This window comes from Sus scrofa, chromosome 6 (assembly GCF_000003025.6).
Source record: "Sus scrofa isolate TJ Tabasco breed Duroc chromosome 6, Sscrofa11.1, whole genome shotgun sequence".
In the NCBI taxonomy this organism is placed as follows: domain Eukaryota; kingdom Metazoa; phylum Chordata; class Mammalia; order Artiodactyla; family Suidae; genus Sus; species Sus scrofa.
In genome coordinates, this window is record NC_010448.4 from 85,942,230 (window position 1) to 85,960,784 (window position 18,555).

The window sequence follows — 18,555 nt, forward strand, 5'->3', positions numbered from 1 at the left end:
AGTTGGGGTCTTTCCCACCGAGCCACAAAGGGAACTTCCTGCTTATATAGTTTTATAAACAAAACTATTACATTACATCGGGTTAAAAATGAGATACTCTTTTAGGGTATCTAAACAACTTCGTTTTCTTTTTTAAAGAAAAATAATGTGTTTATCTGCAAAGCAGGAAAGCATTAGAAGCACTCAGGGGAAAAAAAAAATCTTTTTGAACATTTTTAGGTATTTCTAACAACCAGAAACTTGAGCATAAGCATAAAATTCTTTTATGTTTATTTTTACAGGTGTCCCTTGGAATTTCACATTTAATGTAAAGTTTTATCCACCTGACCCAGCACAGTTAACAGAAGATATAACAAGGTAAATAATTTATTAATTGTTAAATATGTAATAAGTAATCTCATTGTGATCAGCTCTGGGAATTTCTCCATTCAGAATTGAAGAAATACGATGGGCTATTAAACCTAAGATTAAGAGTTTCTTGTCGCTTTAAGGCAGGCTTACAAATGAGTGAGCCTAAAAGCCACAAATATCTGTGACTTGCCTGGCTGGGAAATTAACTGTGGACAGGGAACCTTAGCCACACCATCTTCCAAAAGACAAGACACAAATGCAGTAGCAAAATAGCTCTGTGGTTTTTGTTTGTTTTAAATCCTCCTCTCCCACCATGCTCGCTCTTAAGAGGTCAAAAAAAGTGAAAGCCTCAGTATTATTATTTCTTCCTTTTCCCCTTTTAAATGGTATGATTACATACATGAACTGAATCTTCCTCAGTAATTCTTTTTTTTGTTTGTTTTTTTGTTTTTTTTCGTCTTTTTGCTGTTTCTTAGGCCACTTCTGCGGCATATGGAGATTCCCAGGCTAGGGGTCGAATTGGAGCCGCAGCCACCAGCCTACGCCAGAGCCACAGCAATGCTGGATCCGAGCCACGTCTGCAACCTACACCACAGCTCACGGCAACGCCGGATCCTTAACCCACTGAGCAAGGGCAGGGACCGAACCCTCAACCTCATGGTTCCTAGTCGGATTCGTTAACCACTGCGCCACGACGGGAACTCCATTCCTCAGTAATTCTTGAACCCACTTAGTTGGTGAGATAAATCTTATACTCTTTAAAAACAGTTTCTTGATTCCTTTCAAGAAAGTGGCCTTTATAAGATTCTATGTAAATATTAGCAAAAAAAGAAAATGTAAAAACAGTACATAGTAAAAAGTACTACTATACATGTTTATATCCATAGCATCTTATATGGAGCATTATACATAGTAGGTACTTGGCAAATATTTGTTCAATAGAACTGTGGATTATTGAGAAACTGCTTTCTGATTCTGATTTTACTGTCAACTGTCTGATTTCAGACAGATAATATATTCTCTGGGTTTCAGTTTTCATCTCTCTCAAATAAGAGACTAGCCTAACACACTTGAAAGTCTGGTTGTTAATACTGTGAAATATCTATGCCATTAAAAATATTATTCTTTGTCCATTTAGCCTTAGTACAGTCTTGAAGTTAAGATGCCATATTTCTGCCTAAAAAAATTGTCTTGGTTATTCCTTTTTCACAGGTCATATTTGTCTCTTAGAGTTTCTACTTACTCATCTTTCTTCATTAAGATTTGTTATATATTCAACACAAGTCTGTACTACCTATATTTTATTTTATTTTATTTATTTCTTGGGGGGGAGTTTAAATGTTTATTTTATATACAAAGAACTAGCATTGTTTCTGCATAAGGTAGATGTCCTGGATGACCCATTCAAGGGAGCTTAGTCCAACTTAATGAAGCCAATATCCTTCGCGTACTGGTGGAAGCACTGGCGGCACATATTGAGGCCATATTTCCAGATCAGACCATGCTGGTTTGAGCAGATGTGGCAAGAGCGAGAACCCTGACTGTATTTTCTTGGATGGCTCCAGTAGAGCTGCTGGTGACCCATCTTGCTGTCTCAGTTGCAACAAGGCAAAAGGCAGTACTACCTATATTTTAGAGGCATTTAAGAATCTTGTGACTTGATTGGCATTGCTCTGACTTTTTAAAAAACCTGTATGTTATGATAATCATAGACAGCAAAAACAATTGCTGATGCAAATGTTATTCAACATCTTATGGTCAAAGCAAAGATATGATTCTAATTAACACAGGAATTTTCAGTTTCATCATACCTCCCAGCTTTCCTGTTTGGTAAGAGTCTGAATCGGTTAACTCAGAACAAGGGCTGAGGAGGTCAGGGCCGTGGAAGTGAATAACATATTGAGTGACTGACATACCTAGGGGTACTAGATTTGTTGGACTTAACTGTTTTAATGCCAATCAGAATTCCCTGCACTTTAGCACAGGAGTGGAATCAGTCTTACAAGATGATAGTGTGTGGAAGGCTTCATGCAGTTTAAGCCCATCTTGGGGGAAAAACATACCAAAAAAATGTTCATATCCTAGTGAAAATATATCAGTAATGTCATCTTTGTATATGAAAGGCAGTATGTACACATTTGGCAAAGCAGTGTGATACAAAAGAAAAGGCCTAATATGGGGGTCAGACAGCCTTTTATTACTATCTGACGTTGAATAAGCTCAGCCTTTGAGGCTGCCTTCTCACTGTGATCTGGCGGTAATACCCACTTCACAAGTTTCTTTGTGAAGATTAGATGAGATCATTTATGTATAAATACTTAGTGCACTCAACAAAGTGTTGGTTTCTTTACCTCTTTTTCTTTTTTTCTTTTTTTTTTAATTACTCAAATAAACTTTACCTCTTTTTAAACTTCCCAACTTTTCCTCTTTTCTTTCTAAATTGCTTTCCAACACAGTAACAGTTTTCTTATAACTTTTTATGTGGCAAATTTTCAAACACATAGAAAGGAAAAAAATACTACTATAGTGAACAATCATATACCCTCTACCGAGATTGAACAGTTATTAACAGCATCTCATATTTACTTGATCAAATCACTCTTTTTCTTTTTCCCTCCCTGCCTCTCCCCTTTTTTTCTTTTCTCTCTCTGTATTTGGTTGTTTTGTTGCTAACATGGTAACGTCTTTTCTCTTTTGGCAACAGGTATTATTTATGTCTTCAACTTCGGCAGGACATAGTTACAGGACGTCTGCCCTGTTCCTTTGCAACCTTAGCATTGTTAGGTTCTTACACCATCCAGTCTGAGCTGGGAGACTACGACCCAGAACTCCATGGTGCAGATTATGTTAGTGATTTTAAGCTGGCCCCAAATCAGACCAAGGAACTTGAAGAGAAGGTCATGGAACTGCATAAGTCATACAGGTAAATATGTCTCCGGGATTTGTTCTGTGTTTGTTTTAACAGTAAGTTTAAACTCTTGATCTAGGATTGATTCAGTATTTACTTTAGTGGGAACTGATGCCGTAGGAAGAGTCAGCTTGAGCTCAATGCCCTCCCAGTTCTGTGGGCAAGTTATTCAGAACTTTGGAACTTCAGTTTTCTCATAGAAATGATGGGTGTTGCATTGTTGGATAAAAACCTAAATGAGGTAATAAATATAAAGCACTAAGCACAGTGTCCAGATACATAGTAGGTGCTCATTAAATGGTAGCTATTATTATTGCCTTATCTTTTTTCCTTCAGATTTTAAAGATATTATGTTGTATTAGATGCCTCAAGAGACTTAGAGCAGAGGTTCTTATCTTAGGGTATATGTACCTGAATAGAATTCAGAGGGCCCATGAAACCCCTAAAGGTATTTTTTAAAGTCTTTATTGAATTCACTGCTTTTTTTTCTTTTTTTTTTTTTCATGGAAATAATCAGTAACCTTGGGAGGTATAACACAGTGTTTAAGAACAAGGGCTTAGGGTCTGACTGAGCTGGGTTGAATTCTTGGCTCTGCTTGGTCCTGGCCTTGTGAGCTTGGTTAATTCCCTTAATCTCTTTGAGCCTCAGGTTCCCTATATGTCTGATAGAGATCATTACCTCAGAGGAAATAAAGTGACTGATAGGATTAGAAAAGATAATGTGTATAAAAACTTTATACAGTGTCTTATACATAGTAGAAATTCAATAAATGTTAGCTAATATTGAAGTCCCAGAATAATTTGTGTTTCTTCTTACTGAACATCCCGTTATTGTTTGAGTGACTTGCTATAGCTATATTTTATGAGCTGCCTTAGCATATGAAGGAAAATGTCTTGGCCTTGAGTTAATACTCTGTTATATTAGAATGAGGCTAGCATGCCTCAGAAGGTCACACTGCTAAGAAATCCAGAGTGGTCTTAGTGGGCTTTCCATGGTGGTGACAAGTATCTTATCTAGCTGTTGAGCCATCATATTTTCTTTAGAGTGGTTCCAATAGGACTGCATGGATTGAGTTGCTTCAAATAAGAGTATTAATTTTAAGGTACCCAAATTCTGGCTGCTTTATTCCCCCTGTAGGTTCCAGTGCCTCAGTCTTAAGAACCATAATAAGGGCTTACAAGTCTACAACCTACATAGTCTTTCTTTTTGTCTGTGCCGGTGGCATGCCAAGTTCTCAGGCCAGGGGTCAAACCCACACCACAGCAGTGACAACGCTGGATCCTTAACTGCTAGGCCAGCAGGGAACTCCCTCAGTAGTTTTATAACAAGCACCTTATTCTTACAAAGTCACACTGTTTCTACAAAGAATGCTTCAAATTTGGGCATATACATGGCAAAGCTCTGATATCTAGTACAACTGCTATACCACTTTCACCTAGTGGATAGTTGTAATTTAAGGATGTTGTATTATTCTTAAATATGTTTTTAATACACTCATTCGTATTCTAATTATGACTCTAGAAATTTATATCTAGATGTAAAATGTATAGTCACACACACATATATAAATATACACAAGTAGTAGAAACAATCAACTAAAGTAATTTGATTTGATTTGGTAGAATATTAGGATTGTAGGGAAATATACTTTTTTTCTAGTAATTTTTATTAATAGTAGTATAACCTTTGAGCAATCAATAAAATGCTAAAAGAAAATATTTTACTACTGCTGTGGAACCAAAGAGCAGAAAATAATGGAGTCAGAATATGATTGCTGTCTTGCTTCTGTCTCTGATGATTCTTTTAATGGTTATTCGATCATAATAGAATCTCAGGTTTGGGAAGACTATATAGCCCAAATATCATGCAGTGCTTAGTTCGTTTTTATAGCATTGTTACATAATCATCATAATCATCATTATAAGCAGCTAATTATTATGTATCTGTTATTATGTGCCAGACACTATGCTAAGCATTTTATGTACAATAACATATGTAATCTTCATACCCACCCTTTGAATTAGGCCAGCTTTTTCTTTTGAAATGGCTGCGCCTGTGACATATGGAAGTTCCCAGGTTAGGGGTCAAATCAGAGCTGCAGCTGCATTGTTACTCCAGCAGCTTGGGTTGCCGCTTTGATGTGAATTTAATCCCTGGCCTTGGAACTTCCACATGCCATGGGCATGCCCCCGCCCCCCAAAAAATGAGCAATCATGGATCTCTATGACTAGAAAATTTAGAGATTTGTCATCTTAGAATTTATTTGCTCCTTTCTGCAAAGAGTGGCAATCCTCACCAATAGCCAAATGGAAATTTTAATTATGCCCAACAACGTGGCATTTTAACCAATCCAAAGAAACTTCTGCTTAGGCAAGAGCATGTACTATGCATTGAAAAGTACAGGCAAATTCCACCCTGTTCCTTAGATAAATAGAAGACAGACTATGTACATGGAATCCTTAGTACTGGCTGTTTGCCTTGACAGAAACTGTGAAGCTATAATTAACACTAAATTTACACTAGCAAGTCAAGCTTTAAAATTAATTGTCTTCCATTCATGGGGACTGGGAAGATACGTAAATTTGTCAGTTGTCTCCCACTTAATTATTTGAAGCCACTGTCCTTAATTAGGAGATGCAACAATCATTATTAAAAGGCTGTCACAACTCACTGAATGGCTGGATATCCTGACCCCACTTGCTCCAAATAAATACAGGGAAATTGTTAGAACCTCTCTCTCTCTCTCTTTTTTTTTTTTTTTTTTTTTTTTTTTTTTTTGTCTTTTTGCCTTTTCTAGGGCCGCTTCCTGTGGCATATGGAAGTTCCCAGGCTAGGGGTCCAATCAGAGCTGTAGCCACCGGCCTATGCCAGAGCCACAGCAACGCGGGATCTGAGCCATGTCTGCGACCTACACCACAGCTCATGGCAGTGCTGGATCCTTAACCCACTGAGCAAGGGCAGGGATCGAACCCGCAACCTCGTGGTTCCCAGTCGGATTTGTTAACCACTGCACCACAACGGGAACTCCCTAGAACCTCTCTTTTTAATGAGCAAAGCTTAAGAAGTGCCAGAACTCCCTGGTTAAGTACTTTTGTAAGCTGCAGTAATTTCAAGTAGTAAATGGTGCTGATTAAATTCAAGACAATTTGTTGCTACCAATTTATTACTACTTTCAAGAGTCTTAAAGGTGTTCCCATTGTAGCACAGCGGAAACGAATCCAACTAGTATCCATGAGGATGTGGGTTCTATCCCTGGCCTCTCTCAGTGGGTTAAGGATCCCGTGTTGCCATGAGCTGTGGTGTAGGTTGCAGACAAGGCTTGGATCCTGCATTGCTGTAGTGTGGTGTAGGCCAGTAGCTATAGCTCTGACTCGACCCCTAACCTGGGAACTTCCATATACCGTAGGTGCAGTCCTAAAAAAGAAAAAAAAAAAAGAGTCTTAGAAAATTTATGAAAAATCATGACCTTTAAAATGTTAAGTTGAAAATAATTTGAGTTTAATTTGCAATTTAAATTTGTAAAATATGTTTGTATTTATGTGCATAGGTATCTGCAGTTTGGTGCGATTATAGGAGATTTTCTTCTTTTTTTCTATGTTCAAAAGATATTTTCCAAATCTTATACAATGAATGTATAATTTTTATGATCCAGAAAAGCTTCCTGAAAGAATTGCATTCTCAAGCCATTAGCTGGGGTAGAGGAAGATAGTCATCCATGCTGAGGGGCTGTCTGGCTAGGGATTTTGGGGCCTAAGCAGGGTGCGGAGAGTGTTCAGGGTGGGAGGCCAGCCTGACAAGAGAAGTCAGAACTAAATAGTTTCAAGGGGAGTCATGCGTGGGCACGTGATTGTGGTTATCAGAGACAGAGCAGAGGGAGGGTAAGGCATCCATATGGGGTGGCACCTGATACAGGTGTTGAAGCCTGAGCAAGGCGGAGATGTCTTGCAACGGGTAGCCTAACACTGGGAGTCAGAACCTGAGTGAGGTAAGGAGGACAAGTGTGGGAAGCAGCCCAACATGGGGAATTTGGAATCTAAGCCAGTGAGGAGGGCATCTACATGGGGGAGGGGTCAGTGGCAGCCAGGAGAGATTGATTATCCACAGGGAGTTGATCAGGTTAGTCAGTGTATTAAGGATAATGGAAACCAGGTTTCTGACCATCAGTAAAAGGAGATAGAGATTACAGTGAGAAACAAAAATGAACCTGTGGTTTTGCATTCAAACTGGAGGTTTCAATGTTGGTTGGAAACTCACTGTTCCAACCAACCGATCAATTGATTGATAGATGGAGGTAGATAGGTAGATAGATAGGGATGTAAATAGGTGCATACATGTGTGCACATACATACTCTAACTCTGCATTGTGTCAGAAGGAGGTACTCAAAAAATGATGGGAAATGGTCAGAGGGACACAGAATCCATCTTGGAAAGGTTCCCACTAATCAAATCTGAGACACCTTCAGCACTAAAATAAATAAGGAAAATAATAGGTTATATTGTATTAAAGAAAATCATAATCCTTGAGTCTATACCGATATAAATGAGTAAATAAAAGTTTGACAAGGAGTAGGATATTCAAAAGGTTTCAGAATACATTCCCACAGAATATTAATTACAAAGAAGTAGAGAGGAATTCACAGAAGAAAAGCCTGGCAGACATCAGTGATCAAAATGAACATCGCCATGAAGAGAAAATTGAGCTCATATTCCATCTGATAGGATGCAGTGAGAACACAGGGTCGCTTCTGTGACATTCCTGTGAAAGATACGTAATTTATGGAGTCAACTTACGGAGAAACATCACGTCCAGATTGAGGGGCAATCTATAGAATAACTGGCATGTAATCTTCAAAAGTTCAAGATCATGAAAGTCAAAGAAAGGTTAAGGAACTGTTCCAGACTGAAGGTGACTAAGGAGACATGAAGTAAATGAAACTTCATGAGGCTAAACTGGATTCTTCTGCCATACAGAACATTTTGGAAACAACTGGGTAAACTTGGGCTGAGAATTAGATGGCAGTAATGTATTACTATTTATGTCCTTATTTTCACAGTTGTATTAAGGTTCTGTAGGAGAATGTCCTTGTTTGTAGGAATTAACACACCAGAGTTATGGTCATCAAGTTGACAGTTTACTCTCATGTGGATTAGGAAAAAACTATAAGTATTGTAGGTAACTTTTAAGTGCATTTCGAAAAATTTGATTGTATAAAAAATGTTAAATGGAAAGTATCAGCCAAACTTCAGATATAAGTATTATTTTCAACTAACAAGGAAAGTCACAGTTTTAAAGATCTCTTCTTACAACCTTCCCCTAATATAATTTTATTTATTTATTTATTTGGTCTCTTTGCCTTTTCTAGGGCTGCTTCCTGTGGCATATGGAGGTTCCCAGGCTAGGGGTCTAATCGGAGCTACAGCTGCCAGCCTACGCCAGAGCCACAGCAACGCGGGATCCGAGCCGCATCTCATCTGCAACCTACACCACAGCTCACAGGCAACGCCGGATCCTTAACCCACTGAGCAAGGGCAGGGACCGAACCCGCAACCTCATGGTTCCTAGTCGGATTCGTTAACCACTGAGCCACGATGGGAACTCCTCCCCTAATATAATTTTAAAGCATGCTTACTTATTAGGAAAGCATTTAACTACATAGTTTGAAATTTAAATCTGTATTCAAATTGATTGACACCATTAATGTCCCTTAGAGTTGGAGGAGTATGGGGAAGATTTCATCATGATTGCTTCCTTTAATGTTTTGAAACTTTTCTTCAAATCCGCAAGTTAAAATTATTTCTCTTGGGACTTCCCGTGTGGCTCACAACATAACTACTCGGCGTTGCTTCTACAGTGGCTGTGGCTCGACCTCTAGCCTGGGAACTTCCATATGCCACAGGTGCGGCCACTTGTTTTAAAAAAAAAAAAATTATTTCTCTTGGAGTACACTTGTGGCGCAGCAGGTTAAAAATCCAGCATTGTCATTGTAGCAGCTTGGGTTGCTGCTGTGGCTTAGGTCTGATCCCCGACTGGGGAACCACCACATGCCATGAGTGCCGCCAAAAATAATTTCTCTTTGGAGCTCCTATCGTGGCTCAGTGGTTAACCAATCTGACTAGGAACCATGAGGTTGTGAGTTTGATCCCTGGCCTCGCTCCGTGGGTTAAGCATCTGGCATTGCCATGAGCTGTGGTGTAGGTCGCAGATGTGGCTCGGATCCCGCATTGCTGTGGCTCTGGCATAGGCCAGCTGCTACAGCTCCAATTAGACCCCTAGCCTGGGAACCTCCATATGCCACGGATGCAGGCCTAAAAAAGGCAAAAAGACCAACAAAAATTAAAATAAAAAAATAATTTCTATTTTATGAGCTGCGTATGATGTAGCATCAGAAACCTAAGAGTACAGGAGTTCCCGTCGTGGCTCAGCCGTTAATGAATCCGACTAGGAACAATGAGGTTCGATCAGTGGGTTAAGGATCTGGCGTTTCCATGAGCTGTGGTGTAGGCTGCAAACTTGGTTCGGATCCCATGACACTGGCTCTGGTGTAGGCCAGAGGCTACAGCTCCGATTAGACCCTTAGTCTGGGAACCTCCATATCCCAAGGGAGCAGCCCTAGAAAAGGCAAAAAAAGACAAAAGAAAGAAACCTAAGGGCACAATAATAATAAACATATTTTACAAAGCAGTGTTACAACCTTTATCTCATTTTATCCTACTATTAACATTCATTTAGCAAAGACAAAACTAGTCTCAGGAAGTAGGTATAATTATGGCTGTTACTTTATAGTTAGGAGACTGAGGTCACCACTCAAGTTCAGGAGCCAGGATTCCTGGTCCAGTGATGTGACGTGGGTCCTGGCTAAAGCTTGCTGCCTTAAACTAAGAATCATAACTTGCCCATGACCATGTGATCCCTCCAGGCCTGATTCCTCATCAGCAAAATGAAAGTGTTGGACTCCATAATCTTCAAGATCCGTACCAGCTTCAAATCCTAAAATTCAAGTCATCAGTAATACTAACAACAGCAAAAACCGAAAACCATAAAAGGGGAATAACCTAACTAGAAAAATATATAGTTTATATGAGAAAAAAAATTTGTAAAACTCCTGAGGTGTTTTTAATATACATTTAAAACATTTAAAGATGACTTGAATTTACGGACTTGCGTATGTGTTTATCTTCCCATTCTCCTTTTTTTGTGTTCAATTTCAGTTATTAATAAATAGCATCCAGGCGTGATGGTTTAGTGCTTGTGAAAAGTTTATTCAGGGAGACTGAGTCAACAAATCTACAGTTTCTTTCCTGAGATTGTTTTTAAGGCGGGGGAGGGGGGAGGAGGGTTATTGGTTTTTTGTTTTTTTTTTTTAAATAACCACACCTAGTGCCTATGGAAGTTCCCTGACCTATGCCACGTAGCTCCAGCAACGCTAAATCCTTTAACCCTCTGCACCAGGCTAGGAATCTAACCTCAATATCTCCACAGTGAACTGAGCCACTGCAGTCAGATTCTCTTTTTGTTTTTTTTTTGGTTTTTTCTGCTTTTTAGGGCTGCACATGCGGCATATGGAAGTTCCCAGCCTAGGGGTTGAATCAGAGCTTCAGCTGCCGGCCTATGCCACAGCCACAGCAATGCTAGATCCAAGACTCATCTGCGACCTACACAACAGCTCACGGCAATGCCAGATCATTAGCCCACTGAGCAAGGCCAGGGATTGAACCCGCATCCTCATGGATCCTAGTTGGGTTCATTAACCGCTGAGCCGCCAAGGGAACTCCTACAGTCGGATTCTTAACCCACTGCACCACAGCAGGAACTCCTCTTTGTTCTTCTTAATGAGGATAAGGACAGATGGGTTTGAAAGAGACTTTCTCTTGTTAAATGAAAGCTGCTGCTTTTTTATAGCTTGAGGCAGGCAGTCTTATGGGAAACAGGCATTTAGAGATTTTTCTTTGGGGGTGTGACTGCATTATTGTTACTAAGAAGTCCTGTTTGATTGGTCTGAATTGTGCAGTGCTGAGAGTACTATCTTTTTCTTCAAAGCTCAACATAACAGCTCCTGAGCACTTTTCAAAAGAGAAGAAAGTTATAAATGAAAAGGGAAGACTATCACAGTGAGTGTTTAGACAGTGAGGCTGATTGTTTTCAAACAAATTTAATTCATTATATGCCTAGTGATGAAGACATCTTAATAACAGAGAAAGCAGCCCATTATCTATGTGCTTCTATTAACTAATTTATTTTGTTTAGATCAGTGGGCAGGACACCATCTGTTACCAGAAATGTTCTTTTCATCAAGCCTGCCCCCATTAAGAGCCTCAGTTAAGCAACTTCAGCTGCCCTCCTGTTTAATTTCCATAATAACTCAATGCAGGGGTATGGAGAGAAAAAGGCAGCTAAGAGGATATTATAAATTGTACCATGCCCTCAGAGGATTTAATTTGGTCACCTCCTTGGCAGGATAAATTAGGGGGAGGAGTTTATTTGTGTTGGAGAAGGCTGAGGAGAGGGAGGGGCAGAACTGGTGGTGGATGAGGCAGCTTTAAAGATGTTTATTTAGTAGGATTTTTTGAAAACTTTTTTTTCTGATAGCTTTTCAGTGACTTTTTAGTTCTTTAAGATCTCTTTTTCTAAGGCATATGTCAATTATTTAGACTCAGGTAGTGATAAGAGTCCTTTTCCCTACATAATATTCTGGAGTTCCCACTGTAGTGCAGTGGGTTAAGGATCCAGCGTTGCCACAGCTGTGGCTTAGATTCAGTCCCTGGCCTGGGAATTTCCATATGCGGTGGGTGCAGCCAATATATATATATATATGTATGTATGTATATTCAGAATATTCTATTTTTAGGGTAATGAGATATATCTACATACATATTGGCATATATATCTATTTATACAAAATACAACTAATATATAAATGTTGTTATTATAAATGTTGACACTGTGATGCTGAAAGAGTTTTTTATTTCTTTTCTTTCAAAGATCCATGACTCCAGCTCAGGCTGACCTGGAATTTCTTGAGAATGCCAAAAAATTGTCTATGTATGGTGTTGACCTTCATAAAGCAAAGGTATGGTAACTTTGGCCTTTATTAATATGCATGTATCACACCTAAGTCACATAATACTTCTTACCAACCTTTTTTTGGGGTTTTATAAAACATTCAGAGGAGGTAGTAATTTTTGTTGGAATTTTGGAGTTCCCGTTATGAAGCAGTGGAAACGAATCCAACTAGGAACCATGAGGTTGTGGGTTAGATCCCTGGCCTCGCTCAGTGGGTTAAGGATCTGGCATTGCTGTAGCTGTGGCCTAGGCTAGCAGCTGTAGCTCCGATTCAACCCCTAGCCTGGGAACCTCCATATGCCATGGGTGCGGCCCCAAAAAGAAAAAAAGCAAAAAAAAAAAAAAAGAATTTTAAATTTATCCATCAAATCAGTCAAATGTATTATGTATATAAATTGAATTGCCCTTTTGCAGTTCTACCATCAGAATGAAATTTCACACCTAAGCAACTATAAGGATCAAAAGATGTAGGTATACTGAGAGCAAAAGGAATGGCAGTTTCCTAAAATGCAGATACATTTGAAAACATAGAGTGACAGGCGTATTTTACAGCCAGTGTCACCTACATCAGAATCACCTGAGGTGTTTATTAAATATGCAGATTCCTGAGCTCCCCCCAGATTTACTGAACTACTTTGGAGGAAAGGCCAAATCTCTAGATATAATGAATATCCCAAATGATTCTCCTTCATGCTTAAATCTGAGAATCATTGACTTAAGGGAGTGGTTCTCAAAGTGTGGTCTCCGAACCGAACCCGTATCATCTAGAAACCGCACATCTCAGGTCCCATCCCAGACTTACTGAATCAGAAACTCTGTGCGTGGGAGCCCAGCGATCTGTTTTAATGAGCTCTCCAGGTGATTCTAACTGCACATGGACGGAACCAAAGTGGCTTATTGGACAATAGGAAACCTGAGCATTCATCCTAGTTCTACCTGAAACAACTTAAGAATGAATACTTAGGGATGTCGCTTGACTTCTCTCTTCTTCAGCTACCGAAATGACTGAGGAGTTTGAGGAGTTTTTAAGGAAAGGGCTGAAGGGGTTATCCGAGTTCGTTTAGAGACATTTAACTAGGATGCACAAGAAGATGAATCAAAATCATATCTGATGAGGAACAGGCAAAGGAATAGGGATACTTAACCCACAGAAGGGAGAGTTTAAAGAAGACATAGCATCAGTCTTCATGGATTTAAAAGACTGATGTGTGAAGTAGATATTTCACTACAGCTCTAAGATATAAAACTAGAGCCAGTAAAATGGAAACTTCAGGGGAATACTATTTAGCAAGGTTGGACTAACAGAGCAATGCAAGGATGGGCTGGGCTGCTTCAGCAGGTACTGAGTTCTCTCTCACTGGAGATATTCCAAGTTAGGCAGAATAATCACTTACTGGGAATCTAGAAAAGGACATTCAAACATTTGGTGAGTGATTCAATGGAAATGACCTTTCAGGCTTCTCCCAACCTGAATATCTGATATCTGAAGTTTCTTCCTTGTTCAGATCCTATTAACACTAATACAATTTCGTTGCATGTTAGTGAGTTTTCTTAAGATATTGCTCTGGATTGTTTTGGGCTGGGTACAGTAACTTCTGTGATTCTCTAAAGTAGATGGCAGGAAGATCAGATCAGATCTATTTCCAGAACTGAAATTGTTAGGTTTTACTTCTCACTTTCTGCTGGAGGCTGGTGTCAATTCAGTAGTCATCAGGAATGCATGAGAAGTCAGCATATTCCTCCCCTAAATGTTGTAAAACAAATTGTTTCTCCAAAACATATAGTTAAGAAAGAAATGTATTTGTAGCCACAGACATTAAGAACTTAAGTGGAGGAGTTCCTGCTGTGGCGCAACAAGATCAGCAGCGTGTCTGTAACGCTGGGATACAAGCCCAGTCCCTGGCCCGGCACAGTGGGTTAAGGATCCCGTATTGCCACAGTCGTGGCATAGATTGCAACTGCGTCTCTGATTTGATCCCTGGCCCCGGAACTCTATATGCCACAGGATGGCCAAAAAAGAAAAAAAACGAAAACAAAAACTTAATCGGACATCTTCTGAGAAATTGTTATGTAGTCATAGAATTGAAGCTAAATATAGTTTCTTCTTTTTATTGTGCTTGTACATGACACTTGTAGGCACTAATAAGTTTCTCTATATTTATTTTGGGAAAAGGAGTAGTCTAGAAACATATAACTCTGGTGTCGATTACTTATCTAAAGAGTCATCTGTAGAGATTAACTCAGGTGAAGTTTATTTACAGTTGTGGATGACTAATGTATATTTAATTTAAAAATCTTTTCTTCAATGAAGAGGCATGTAAATATGGCTTTATTGTATCTTACTGTTCCTTTTTGGCCTGAAGATAATATTTATGACTTACTAAATATCAGTAATTATAAAAATCTGAGTTCTCTCATACTGAATTTATAAGGAATAGAGTCAGCTCTTATACTTTGATTTTTGGAGGGAAGACCATTTTATCATAGAAAAACAAGAATTTTAGTTGTGCATGTATATTTGGTAGCCCTAAGCCCTGGCCTCCAGGAAGTCCTGGGGTTCGACGTAAACATGTGTGTATAGGACATGCAGCTACCATAGTAATTATTTGCTGATTATGATATTGAAAGGTTTTTCAGAGCTATGAGACCAAAATGAGACCGTGAATGCTTACGCTAGGATTTTCATATACAGACAGACATGGTAAAAGTAAATTAGTGTCTCTTTTTGAAGTATTAAGGAAAGTCTTTTTGGAGGCTGCAGAGGCTCAGCTTCATGAGAGGAGTGTTGGGAAGATAGATGAGGTGCAAACTCAGTGACATTTCACAGTGGCTTTGAGGGGTGGCTAAATTACTCCTTATAGCAGTTGATTCCTTCAGTGGGTAAGATGTGTGCAGGTCCATGTTTCTTGGACAAAAGCAAAGCAGATGTTCCCTCAGCCACTAATAATGAATGAAATAATTGATAGTAATCGTGGAAGGTTTAAGCCTAGTGTATGTTGTTACTACAGTATCTTGAAATTTCCTAATTTATCAACCTACGTGAATCAAGATTTTCATAAATCCATAGCAAAGAATTTACTGATTTTGCCTTCATAAATTATGATAAATAATGTGGGCAGACAGCAAACTCAGTCAAAATGCTTATTGGGCATGTTGTCAATAACAGTATTTGGGGTGATACAGAACTGATTTAGATATAGTTTCCTCAAGGACTGAATTTTAAGTTTTCTAGTTGTTTTACTGATTATAAAGGTGAAGCATATATATTAATAATATATTTACATGTATATATGTATACATTAGCCACACATAATTATATGTGCCTAGAAAACAGGATAATCCTGAAAATGATCAAATTATTACTGGTTACTATTGGATAGTATAGAAAATGAAAATGAAAAATTGCTCACAATTGTACCCCCTAAAGAATGCCATTATTAACATTTTGGTGTGTTAATCTTTCTTCCATGCATATTTTTTATATTATTGGGATCAAATTATATATGCAGTTTTATCCTGCTTTATTTCACTTAACATCACAATATAATTATTTTACCATTTATCACACAAATTCTATGTAACTACTTGAATGGCCGCATTAGATTTCACTATTTGGAAGGACAATAATTTAACTCTAATGCTTGGATACTTGGCTTATATCCAGATTTTCACTTAAAAATTCTGAACACTATCATGTATAAAGCTTTTTCTGTGATTTGAATTGTTTCCTTGGAATAGATTATAGAAATAGAATTACTGAGTCTGATTTGGACATTTTAAAGATAGTTGTGGTAGGTAAAAACATTGATTTTTAAATTTTTTTATATTTATCTATTTGTTTGTTTTTATCTTTTTAGGGCCGCACCTGAGGTACATGGAGGTTCCCAGGCTAGGGGTCTGATTGTAGCTATAGCCGCTGGCCTATGCCACAGCTACAGCAATGTAGGATCTGAGCCATGTCTGCAACCTACACCACAGCTCAAGGCAATGCCCGATTCTTAACCCACTGAGTGAGACTAGGGATCGAACCTGCATCCCCAAGGGTTCTAGTCAGATTTGTTTCTGCTGAGCCACAATAAGAACTCTTAACATTGATTTTTTAAAATGTAGTTTAATGATATCATTTTTACATAGACCAAATAGTCCTATGGGTTATGGTTATTATGGTAAACTTTATTTTTCATTCTATGCTTTGTAACTTTTCGGCTGTTGATATCTTCAGATTGTCTAATAAGAGCTGACTTTGCTCCAGATTGAAATGCTAATCCTCTTCTTTTTCAGGACTTGGAAGGAGTTGATATCATCCTAGGTGTCTGCTCTAGCGGCCTTCAGATTTACAGAAATAAGCTGAGAATTAACCGTTTTCCTTGGCCCAAAGTACTAAAAATTTCTTACAAACGTAGCAGCTTTTTCATCAAGATTCGGCCTGGAGAGGTACAAAATTCATGTTTCTTTGCTCCTAAATCGAACACAAACCATGTCTAACATGTCTCTTCATTCCTGTTTTCCTTGTTATGTCATCTGTGAGACCTCTCTGTAACCAACTATTTAGGTGCTGATATTGTTTCCTAAATTAATCAGTCCTGTGATGCCTTTTCTCTTCCTTACTATTGGTTTTCTGGACAGTTCTCTTCATGTAAGTAAGTATACCATGGCCAAAAGTGAAATTTGGATTAATAAACTTATTCCTTATTTACTCTGGGTAAAATATTGATGAAAAATATTTTTCAATTAAATAGCGTAAGATTTTTAAATTGTGGGGTTAAATTACTTATGTTTTGCACCACCAATCCCTTACCTTCTATAATTAAACTTTATTTGTATAGGTAGGTTCTAGTAGTTCCTGGAATGTGTTCTAGGTTCAGGTTCCAGATTTTTATTTTTTTAATTAAAAAAGATTTTGCCCATGGCATGTGGAAATTCCCCAAGTTCTAGATTTTTAATAGAATGGATATTCAACTTTGTACCAGATAACTCGGTTGCTAGTTAATAGTCAACTTTCAGGATATTCTAATGCTAGCCAAATTTAACTTTTATTTAAAAGAGCCATTGGGAGTTCCCTGGTGGCCTAGTGATTAGGAGTCTGCCCTTTCAACACTGCTGTCTAGGTTCAATCCCTGGTCTGGTAACTGAGATCACACATCAAGCTGCTGCACACCACAGCCAAAAAATAAATTTAAAAAAAGGAGAGAGAGCCATCATAGTGTAGCATAAAATTGTTCAAGTTGGAATTAAATAAAAAAAAAAAAAAGTTCTAGGAGTTCCCGTCATGGCTCAGTGGTTAGTGAACCCGAATAGCATTCATGAGGACGTGGGTTCGATCCCTGGCCTTGCTCAGTGGGTTAAGGATCCAGAGTTGCTGTGAGCTGTGGTGTAGGTTGCAGACGTGGCTTGGATCCTGCATTGCCGTGGCTATTAAAATGGTTAATTTTAGGCTACAGCTCCGATTTGACCCCTAGCCTGGGAACTTCCATATGCCACAGGTGTGGCCCTAAAAAGACAAAAAGAGGCCAAAAAAAAAAAAAAAAAAAAAGACGTTCTAGTGCCTACTCTGCCCATGTACTAAGTAAAAGACCCTGGACAAATCTAAGGTGTTCCTTATTTTTCAAGGGGAATACTTCCTCTGTCAAGGTTGATTTGAAGATCAAATGAGATGACTGTTGTAAAAGATCTGAACAGGAAAGCATACTAAAGTGGCTTTTTTGGGTATATATCACCATCTGCTGGTGAAAAATGTCTCATTATTTGAGCATGGAAATACTGAATGTGCAGCCTTAAAATCTTGGATAAGGATTAACACAAGCATTTATTTAGAACCATAATTATTTACCTGTGCCTAGCAAAGTCAAAAGAGTTTCAAATTCAAGGGTCATTCAGTCAACAAACATTCATTGATGGCTTTCTTTCTGTCAGACACTATTCTAGGGGCTAGGAACAGTGAGTAAGAATCCATCCCTCAACAATCTTACATTTTTATGGGGAAAGGCAGGAAAAAAAAAGTGTGTGTGTCCGTGTGTATGATAATGGGAATTTTATTAACGTTTTTTCAAATGTTAACTATATAATATATACTAAAAATGCAGATTTCTTCTTTCTTTTTCTCCTTTTTTTCTTTTTAGGCTCCCACCTGCGGCATATGGAAGTTCTCAGGCTGAGGTTGAATTGGAGCTGCAGCTGCCGGCCTGCACCACAACCACAGCAACGCAGGATCTGAGCTGCCTCTGGGACCTATGC

General features: G+C 38.6%; 1 protein-coding gene and 1 pseudogene across 48 annotated transcripts in view; one reads left to right on the forward strand and one right to left on the reverse strand.

Annotated features, from left to right (window-relative positions):
* EPB41 (erythrocyte membrane protein band 4.1) overlaps window positions 1-18,555 on the forward strand; it is a 186,985-nt gene that overhangs the window by 99,692 nt on the left and 68,738 nt on the right. For all 48 annotated transcript variants that reach the window (XM_021095691.1, XM_021095693.1, XM_021095713.1 and 45 more), the window contains exons 6-9: window positions 282-357; window positions 3,056-3,274; window positions 12,241-12,328; window positions 16,603-16,755. In XM_021095691.1, the coding sequence (XP_020951350.1) occupies window positions 282-357; window positions 3,056-3,274; window positions 12,241-12,328; window positions 16,603-16,755 (536 nt within the window). The remainder of the gene's footprint in view (window positions 1-281; window positions 358-3,055; window positions 3,275-12,240; window positions 12,329-16,602; window positions 16,756-18,555) is intronic.
* Window positions 1,732-2,331, reverse strand: LOC100623726 (annotated as a pseudogene).